The sequence below is a fragment of the Trichechus manatus genome, unplaced genomic scaffold (assembly GCF_000243295.1).
Source record: "Trichechus manatus latirostris isolate Lorelei unplaced genomic scaffold, TriManLat1.0 scaffold00054, whole genome shotgun sequence".
Lineage (NCBI taxonomy): Eukaryota > Metazoa > Chordata > Mammalia > Sirenia > Trichechidae > Trichechus > Trichechus manatus.
Window position 1 is genome coordinate 16,538,191 of NW_004443990.1, and position 10,718 is coordinate 16,548,908.

The window sequence follows — 10,718 nt, forward strand, 5'->3', positions numbered from 1 at the left end:
TTTTAAAATTCATTATGCTGGGAATTCATTGAGCCTTTTCAGTCTGGAAGCCTGTATTCATCTGTCCTGGGAAATTTTCTTGTATTATTTCTTTTATAATATATTTCCTCTTTGATAATTATTTCTTTTTCCTTTCTGGAACCCCTGTTATCTAGACGGTGACACTCCTAGACTGCTCTCTAATTTTTTTTTTCTTTTCTCACCTATTTTTTATCTTTCATTCAATTTTTGGGAGATTTCTTTAGCTTTTTCTTCCAACTGTTCTATTGTATTTTTCATTTCTGCTGTCATACTTAACTTTCAAGAGCTCTTTTTATTGTTCACTGAATGTTACATATAAATATGTCTGCATATTGTCAGGAATTTTTTTTGTTTGTTTTGGTTCCAGGCTTTCACGTTAGAGATTTTCCTCAAATGTTCATCTGTTCATTTTTAAGAGTGAGGCACTAAAAAGCTCTGAGTGTGGGGCTCTAGCTCATCAAGTGGTGGGCACTGCTTTAGAATTGGCGGCCTGGTTATTTTCCGTAGAGGACTCCTTCAGTCTCCTGCCTAGAGAGTGTAAGCCTAGGGGCAAGTGTTTGAGTGTGAGTCGGCTGCAAATGTTTTTGGAACCAGGTGGGAAAAGAGAGCTGGGCAGGTGGGGAGGGATCTCGCTGTTGAGTAGTTAGACTTTCAACTTAATCCCTCTGTTTTCAGTATGACACACCTGCCCTTAGTTGTACGTGGTCCCTTGGTAGAGACCCTCTGGTTCATCATCTCCAATCTTCCTGGCAGCGTGGGGAGGAGATGGAGGGGATGGAGGATTGTTTCGTATGTAGACTTTCAACTAATCTTCCTGTTTTAGCCCCTCCCACACCCCACTTGTCTAGGGGTACCAGGTGCTTCCAAATTTTGAGCCTTTTCTGAGATTCTGTAGTGAGAATCTCTTCTTGCTTCTTGGCCTCTTTCCATTGCAGGTATTTGTCACTAGTATGTCTGCTTTCCAGCTTCCAAAATTTTGTTGACATCTCTCTCTCTCTGCTGTTGTCTCCTTTCCCATTTTCTTTGTTTGTTTTTTTAAGTTTATGCCTTTAAAAAAATACGTTTGCTGTAATTTTAAGGGTGTTTTATAAGGGGATATTGATAAATGCATGTGTCCAGTCTATCATGTTTAAGAAACATATTTATCACCTTCTTGCTGATACCCATTCAGACACCATAGCCTCTGTGCAGCTGATTACTGATACTCCTTTAGAACAATGTTTTCCAAACTTCACTAACACCAAGAGTCACTTAAAGCACTTGTTAAATATGCAGATTACCAAATTGCTCTCCATAAATTTTTCCGATTTTAGTAAATCTGGATTTGGGCCCAGGAATGTTTATTTGTTTAAACAAATGCTCTAGATGCATCTTATTTTCAGGCAAGTTTGGGAAAGCCTGCTTCAGAAAATTCTTCTAAACCATTTATTGCCATCTTAAGTCTCAAAGGCAAACTTCTTCTACTTCCCAGATAGTGCTTTTGTATTCAGACTCTATTTTAGTCTTCTAGCTTTGGTCTGGATTTCTAAATTAGAATGTGTGCCCTTCATCTGATTTGTGGACACTTATTTTTCTGCCTCTATCTGAGGCTAGTATTAAATACTGGCTGATGATAATAACTTTGGCCTTGTGTGACTCCATTTTTAAGCCAACATCTCTAAACCCACTGGTTTCTCGGGTATGTGTGGGTGGGGAGGATATATTAGTTATGAACCTTGAGCTCTCTGCATCATTTCACCGTCTGAATCCAGGAATCTGTTAATGTTTTTGGTGAAATGGAAAAGTGGCTCAGCCTTTGAAAACAGATGTACTAATCAGCTGCCTTGAATTTATGCAGCATCTTTTTTGGAGATGTTTAAGCACTGTGATTTGAAGTTTGTTTCTAGCTTTGACAGCCTTTTTCTTTGAGATATGAAAGGTCACATTCTCTTCTTCTTTTTGTGTTATAGTTCCCTAGGCCTAGAAAGGAAAAACTGCTGTATCTTTTACTGCCAAGCCTGTAAAGCATCTGGACATGAAGTGTTTGCAGCTGCTGCTTGGTTGCTGTGAATTGCTTGGAGTTCAGGAGCCAAATAGTACCTATCTTAGCAAGTTTGCAGAGGCTGAGTGAGGTACCCTAGTTATCAGTTCATGGAAACCTTGTGGCTGTTATTAGCTAAAATACAGCCTGAGGAAGCCACATTGGCTTTGATATAGGACTGATTTGCATTTGAAGATGAGCAGCTCTATAGAAGTAACTCTAATACATTTTTACAAGTTCCATTGAAACAGTTCTGGGGAATGAAGTCACAAAAACAGTGCTAAATCGGAAGAGTTATTGTTCCATTGATTATTGAAACAAAGGATTTTCTTTTTGCTTTGCTTTAATGGCACGGTGGGGGCTGGGGGTGTTTGGTGAGGTCATTTCCTGATCTCTGTTTTGGATGATTTCCAGGCATTTAATTTACAGTTGCTCTTACATTAGTTATTTCTAGCCATCTTTTTTTATGAAGCCATCCTTTGTGGCTGTGGTTATTTAATTGAACACAAGGGTAGACGTGTCATTGGTTCGTCATCATTTTAGATGAGAGGACTTGGCTATGGGTTGCCCTGCATTTGGGAATAACCTGTGATACCTAATATTTTTACCACATAAAGTAGTATATGAATAAGTAGATTTTTGAGTTTACATTTTGGGGGCTTTAAAAAAGTAATCTGGGACAAGAGGAAAGCATCATATTAGAGGGAAAAGCTGCATTGTTGGGATGCATCTTCATGTTTTTACTGGAGAAATTGAATTTGACAGGATATATTAGTGTTTTATCTTTCTTCTGCCTCCTTCCTTTTATTTTCCAGGGTTGTGTGCTGCTTGTAACTGTGAAAAGTCATTGATATAAAGAATAAAACATACAGTTTTAGTTTATTTGTACAAGTCCTAAGATTTTCAGTTTAAATATTCATGGTGGATATGTGATTTTTTATTACTTGTTGGAACAGTCAGATTTGCTGCATAGTTGAATTTCCATGATAAAAAATGTCTGCAGTTGGAAAAATGATTTTTTTCCCTTCATCAAGTAACCTTGGAATTTTAATTAATTCCTTCTCTACATATGATAGAAATCTGTCCCACCAGAGGTTTGACTGGATTGAATTTCAAGGAGGAGGTAGCATTGTCCATTGAGAGGAGAAGACTGTGGATTGTTTTCAAACTATAGAAAGACTTTTTTGGTGTGGTGGTGGTAAAATACGTATAACATAAAAGTTATTCTAGCCTATTTCTTGGTGTTGTAGAGAAGCCAGACATGCTTTAGTGGAAAGCCCCTACTATTGTCTGTCCTAGTACACATGGAGGTGTGTTCTTAGTCTGTGTTGACATCAATTTCTACATAATTATAGAAACCTGTTTGGCTCCTTCAGTTTGTTAGTCTCCTGGAGTGGCACGTGAAGGTTTCTGGCAACTGCTGGCTCTTCTCCCACGTTGGGATTCTTTGACCTAGGGACTAGATGCCATTATGCCACAGTGGTAATGAGCTTCTACCTTCCATACTGTATTGCTTTTCAGGAGCAAAGTTGAAGGACAGGTGGACAGGCAGGCACATTGCCATCAAGTGAAGACTTCCAATTAGTTCTTAGGTGCCTAGCTGCACTTAAGCCAAGAGATCAAGTACAGTCTGTGGGATTACAGTGATAAACTGATTGAACTTCTTTTTACTTTGGGTGTGAGGCTGTTGGTGCTTTTAGGCTTCTTTGGTCTTATAAGTATATTGGATGGAGGATACTACTTTTGGATTTGGAGGATGGCCTTCAAGGCCTCAGATTTTATCTCTGCCACTTTCTCCTCACTCTGTTGTAGCCACCCTGGCCGCCTTACTAGTTCTCTAACACATCAAGCTCGTTCCCACCTCAAGGGGTTTTCACTTGCAATTATTTCTGTCTGGAGTGCTCCCACCCACCCCAAGATAATCATATAGCTTGCTCTGCTCATGAGGAAACTTCTTTGGAGAGCTTGCCATACCCCGCTCCCACACCCTGTATGAAGGAACATTCCACCCCACGCCTGGACTCTCCCTTTATGATTCTCTCTTTTTTTTTTCTTACATTTATCATTAACTGAGATACTGAAGTTATATTTGTTTCCTTGTTTATCTCTTACTCTAGAATATAAGCGAGGTTGTAGGAACTTGTTCATCTTCTAGAGCAGGGTTTCTCAGCTTCAGCATTATTGACATTTTGGACTAGATAATTCGTCGTTGTGGGGGGCTGTCCTGTGCATTGTAGGATGTTTAGCAGCATCTCTGGTTTCTGTCCACTTAATGCCAGTAGCATCTCCAAGTTGTAACAATAAAAAATGTCTCTAGATATTGTCAGATGTCTCCTGGGGGACAAAATTACCGCTGTCTGAGAACCATTGTTCTAGAGCGAGAACCATTGTTCTAGAGCAATGTCTTGGCACATAAACCTGTTAACCTATTGATTCTGACTCATGGCAACCCATGTGTTACAGAGTAGAACTGGGCTCCATAGGGTTCTTGGCTGTAATCTTTATGGAAGCAGATTGCTGGGCCTTTCTTCCACGGTGCTGCTGGGTGGGTTCGAATCGCCAACTTTAGTAGTCAGGCGTAAGCCATTTACACCACCCAGGTACCTTCTTAGCACATAGTGGGTGCCTAATAAATACTAACTGGATTAAGTGGGTGGGTGCTTAATAAATATTTAGTGAATGATGGATGAATTCATGAATGAATGAATTTAGCAAGTTATAAAATTTTGGGACAGTGAACTGTGTGCATAGCCTTGTGTTTCTTCCTTTCTGTTTTCCATAGATATTCCCCTTCTTCTGTCTTTTTTGTTTCTGGTCCATTGATCCATCCCTCGCTGCTTTTTTTCCTCCACTCACATTAAGTTGCTCTTTTATACAGTGCTATTCTTAAATTTACTTTTGTTCAGTTCAACAAGTAATTATTGAGCACCTATTCTATGCTGTAGAATAGTAGGAGAAAATTATAAAAGGATATGGTGCTGTCTGTGCTTAAGAGCTCATTGGGTAAAATGAACATAGATATATGAAATGTTCCTCCAGAGTTTCTTATTCCAGGGTAATGTCTAAACTGGTACTAATGGGCCACATAGGGTTATTTGAGTCGGCAGTTAAATGTTTATCAGAACAGGGTAAAATTACTGTTTAATTTGGAATCTAATTTTTACAATAACCTACTCCTTAAATTTTTACTTATTTTCATTTGTTGCAGTTATCCTTGGTTTCTTGCTGTTAATTCTGTTTGACCAGAGACCTGGTTGAGAAATACACAAAGTGGACTTGGTCATTTTGAATTTCTTGTTTGATGTGAATGTTTCTGGGACTGCTTGTTGTATTGCAGGGCTGTAACAGTTGATTCATCAGTGGGTTTTGAATGTCCATGCTTGAAAAGTCTTGTCATCCCACCTAACTGGGTTATTGAAGCCATATCAGGCAGAATTGTCATTCCTTCTGACTGCGGTTAAAATACATCAGACAAAACTCCCATTCTTCATTATGTGATTTTCTTTGTCCTAGAGCAACTGACTTTCTCTTTTTTCCAAACGTTTATACTCCATCTCTGACACTTTTAGAGAGATTTCATTTGATTTGACCTATGGGATCAGAAGAATTCCATTAAGAGAACAGCTGGAACCTTTTTATTGAAGATACAACTGTCTTCTCTTTAGATTTCTGGAGACAGAGTAGGCAGAGCTTTTGTGGTCTTTCAGACCCAAAACCAGACTTACTGCTGTCTAGTCGATTCCGACTCATAGCAACCCTATAGGACAGAGAAGAACTGCCCCATAGGGTTTCCACGCAGTGGCTGGTGGATTCGAACTGCTGACCTTTTGGTTAGCAGCCAAACGTTTAACCACTGTGCTGTCAGGTCTCCAGTCGTTCAGAAACGGTGCTTACATGTCTGTTTTACCTATCTCTCTGTTTCTTTATGTTGGAAGGAGACTTAATAGGATATTGAAGGGTTGAATGTGTCTTTAAGAAAGAAGAGATAATTTTCTTGTTGACGTTCTGAATTCAGTCCCTTTAGGCTCTGCTGAGGGAAGCAGTCTACTTTTTTAAGGTTAGTTTTTTTTCCTTATGGGATTTTGTTGGGTACTTTGATACAAAAGCTGTAATTTACTCTGTAATCAAAACTAAGATCAAAGGAAAGTGCTGTTACCTGAGCTCTCTTAGCATGAAAGTAGAAGGTGGCATTAGACTTTAGAATTTTTCTTGATTCTTTTTTTCTTTTTAAAATAACTTGCAATTGAAGCCGGAGTTTAGCGGAACCCCATTTGAGTAAAGGCCCAAAATTGTAGCCATAACTAGGATACCTCTTAGATAATTTTAAATATGTGAAAAAAAGCAACAACTAAATTGGATTCTTCATTTATCAAATATACAATGCAGTAGTTGGTACCTTCTACTTTAGCAAGTCTCCTGCCTTAAAAATGTAGGAATATTTGGAGTGAAACATTAGGAAATTAAATTAAAAAATAGGGTTTGTCTTTTGAAGAGTAGAAGAAAGCACTTTTTAAAGGTACATTGCTTGCGTCTTATGAAGACTTACCTTTGAATTCTGTGATAAATTTGACATCCTGAAGATTTGAAATAATGCACAGTTTATTTCAAAGAAACTGACTCCTAAGGGTGTAAAAAGCTTATTATATTATGGTTTTTAAGAAGGAAGGGCTTAAGGAAGGGAATGAGAATTACTGCATTGCTGAACTAGAGGCAATCTCAAAATATTTCTGAAAATCAAGGGCTCTGAAGAGCACAAATGGTCAGGTTTGTATTTGTAATTAAATAGATCAGAAAGGAAAGACTTAAAAATTCTGTAGTGAATCTTCTTTTTTTCTTTTTAAATTTATTCTCAGGTTTAACCTTAGGAATATTGGATTCTTACAATCACAATAGACAGTACTTCCAGACGGCCTGAATTTGACCTTTGATTAAAAATAATTGGTCAGTGAAATTTGTCTACTGTTAAACTTCAAGGAGCCCTGGTGGCCCAAGGTTTAAGCGCTCGGCTGCTAAACAAAAGCTACCCTGCAGCTCCCTGGGAGAAAGACCTGGCAATCTGCTTTGGTAAAGATTACAGAAAACCCTATGGGGAGGTTCTTTTCTGTCACATGCGGTCACTATGAGTCAAAATTTACTCCTTGTCACCCAACAACAACAAACCATTAAACATTATGAACTGTTCTTGGTTCATTTATTAACTAGAAACTGTTCTCAAAGTAGATCCCCTCTGCATTGGAAATCCTAACTCCTTTGAATAAAGCTTCGTTTGGGGCTTTTCAGAGAAAGGAAAGTTGTTTTAATTGGAATTCATATAAATTAGGCTGCTCTTGGAGAATATTTAGAAGGCTGTTTTTTTGTTTTTCCTGTCACTAAGACAGAAATTTCAAGTGGGTTGAATTTTCATTTGGTGAAAAATAGAAAATTGCTAAACTACACCAATTCCCAGGGGAGATTCTTTCCCCCCAGCAGTGATCAGTGAAATGGAAAGAAATTGACCTAGAAGGCCAGGGTTGGAGTCATACCTTCACAGTTTGTTCCTGTGTCATCTCGGGCAAGTTGCCTCTCAGATCAGTTACTTAGTCTCTCTCTCATATGCATGCATGCATTCCCACTCTTAGGTTTTAAAAACGGGAACAGTAATACCTATTCTAGTGTATTATTATATAATAAATTTCACTGATAGAAGTGGGTTGTGCATGCAGACCTCATGGAGGCAGAAGAAAGGTTGAGAGCCACTGCCAGTAGTCCACACTAAAGTAACTTGACGAAGGTGATGTTTCTTTAATGGATCTGTTTGGAAATTGGAGTTTGAACTGAGCCTATGTTAAGAAGGCATCTTTAACTGCATAATATATTAGTGGTCTTTTCCAGTGGGTTGCTTAAAAAAAAGGTTTGGCTTGCTAGAGAACAACTGCTTTGCTTAATAAGTAGTGGTGTCTGTCAGGCATAAGGTTCTTCCTTTAGGTCATTATTTATCTTGTAGCATGTAGGTTGCATCAGCTGCGGCTATAAAAACAATTAGGGGCTTATCTGAATCTCTTTTCCAGGTCATTCTGCAATACCATTTCAACCATGGCAATGGCCAAAGGTAGATAGAACTGGAAACCTAGAAAAGGCGGGAACAGAGGTGGCTAGAGTTAGTTGAAAATGTTGGTTTCTGAATAGACTATTATTTTCCCTGTTTATTCCTGCTGACTTTCTTTGTGAACATTATGGGGACTTTGGGGTGAGTCCAGAAAATTCAAAGAGAAGAAAGTTTTTATCTTCTTCTTACGTTTTATTTTAAATTTCCACCCTGGTGATAGATGTTCTGGTTACGAAGATTTATTATTTTGATCAATTTTTAAAGCCTAGTGTGTTAGATTCCTGGCAGTGAAAGACTAGACTTAGCTTTGAAACCAGAAACAGGAACATATTTCCCTTGGAGGGGAGTCAGCTGCTCATTTCTTAAGGTGAGTTCAGACACTATTGCCCATGGAAATTACCTCACCAAAGCACCGTCCAGTTCTTTGTCTGCAATTGGAAGAACTAGTTCTTTTGGGCAGCCAGCTTATAGTGGTATTACACTGGAAAGGGTGTGGAGTTTGAAGACCTTCACACTCACAATTCTGATCAAATTCTTCTCCCCTCCAAAAGTTCCTGGTTTTATAGACCCTTTGGAAAACTTAACCTGCCCTTTGCCATTTCCAGGACATTGAGAGAAGTGTTTAAGTGGTTATTCCTTTATTCACAGAGAGGCTTTGTTCACCCCTGTAAGGAGTTTAGAACCAGGTCTACCCAGTGGGTTGCCATGCTGGTTTGATCTTTTAGGCTTGGCTTGGGACACATGATCTCCCGTTCATTAATCACCTTGCTCAGAAGCAGTTCTTTCATGGATTGATTTGTGAAGCTTACTATTCTATCTTGAACTTTTCTTGTCATCTGTGAGTAAGTTGTACTCATGATGGCTGGTTAATTTGGTTTCCATTTTTTGGAGGGACAGGAAAAGGGGTTTCATTAGGACATGTTATAAGGGGAGATGATCACTGGGGGGTAAAATGAGGATCACTTAACCGACTCTACTGGGGGACAGCTGTACAGTTTTTTAGTGTTAAATGTTTTGAGCCCTGGTAAGTGCCTGATTGTCACATGGTATTTATGCCCTGATCAGATTCCAGGAATGTGACTATCCCAGATGTCAGTAATCTGTGGCCCACGAACTGAAAATGGTTCTTACACTTTTAACGGGTTGTAAAAAAACAAAACAACAATGAATAGTGTGCAGCAGAGAACATGTGTGGCCTGCAAAGCCTGAAATATTTGTTATCTGGCCTTTTACAGAAAAAGTTTGCCAAGCCCTGGACTATCCATGATCATAATGGAACTAGGAGATGAGGTGCTTAGTCTCTCTCTCTGTCTCTCTGGTGTCACACCCAGTCCTCTAGTTCTCCTGGGCATTCAGTATGTCTAATGTTAAGGAAGTTCTTAATGAATTTCTGTTTCATTTGCAGGTATATGAGTGACCTAAAGCTGCAAATTAAAACGGAGAGAGAACAGTGCCAACTGGGTACAGGGCAAGGATGCCAATTCCTCCTCCCCCTCCACCCCCACCTGGTCCTCCTCCACCTCCCACTTTTAGTCAGGTAGGTAGTTCTTCCACCTTAAAACCTTTGAGTAAATAGAACAATGACACTCACATATTGTTTTTTTTTGCTCCCTTTGCTAAAAATTCTAGGTTTTCCTGCCCATAACATTCTTATTCTGAGCCTGCTCTTTAGTCCTCACTTTTTGACAGCCCAGGTTTTGGTCCTGGTTTTAATGGATACTTAGGGCTTCCTGGTATAAGACCCATGTCCTCAAACACATGTGATATAAGAAGATGGGGAGTAAACAGATGAAGTCTCTCATCAACTAGTTCTGATTCCAGAGAGGTCCTCCTAGGACCATAATGGCTTGTCTTATTTCCTTGTCCTAATTCAGACTAAATGTAGATTTTGACAGGTGGCATCTGAGTAGAAACTAGTGTTTCCCCCTAAAAATGTTTACTCAGTAGAAGTCAGTGTGTCATTTCTCCGGATTCTTGAGAAAAAGACTGGGGATTCCTGTGGTTGTTTCTTACAATCATTTCATCTCCTCATCTTCTACTCCAAATTATTTCATTTGAAAGCCAAGTCCATCAAATCTGACAACCCCATCAAGAAAGAAAGGAGATTATGGAATATATTAGTAAGAAGGCTTAAAAGTTGGATAATGGGAGGAAAGAAGCAGTGTGGCTTCTGAACCATGGAAGCAGCCACTTTAACCATACTTGGGTTGTAATACCTGGTGTTACATGAGGAAGAAGGAACTGGTGTGTTTTACCTCATTTTTGTAAAATTTTAGAAGTAAAATGTGTGTGTGGGTGGCTGGGCCGGGGTAAGAAGCCCCAGGTAGTTTTATGAAGCCTTCGGACATCTCTGGCTTCTTCCTCCCAAGTCCTTGGAGGCGCCCTCCTTTCACACCCAGAGGGGCTGGAGCTGCCCACTCTTCCAGGGAGACAGGTCTTGTTCTGTTCAGCCCCTCCCTCATCAGGAGTCACCCAGCTGTCTCCAGGAGATGTCCCTGCCAGCTGCTGAGTCAGCTGATCCAGGGCCCATCCCAGCTTGGGTGAAGGCCGGAGCTGGCAGTAGGAGTCATGGCAGCCTCCTTGGGGATGGGG

General features: G+C 39.7%; 1 protein-coding gene across 3 annotated transcripts in view; it reads left to right on the top strand.

The window, feature by feature from the left end:
• Nucleotides 1-10,718, top strand: part of WIPF2 (WAS/WASL interacting protein family member 2) — a 35,988-nt gene that overhangs the window by 9,835 nt on the left and 15,435 nt on the right. For all 3 annotated transcript variants that reach the window (XM_004378067.2, XM_004378066.2, XM_004378068.2), the window contains exon 2: nucleotides 9,532-9,663. In XM_004378067.2, the coding sequence (XP_004378124.1) occupies nucleotides 9,601-9,663 (63 nt within the window). In that variant the 5' untranslated portion in view covers nucleotides 9,532-9,600. The remainder of the gene's footprint in view (nucleotides 1-9,531; nucleotides 9,664-10,718) is intronic.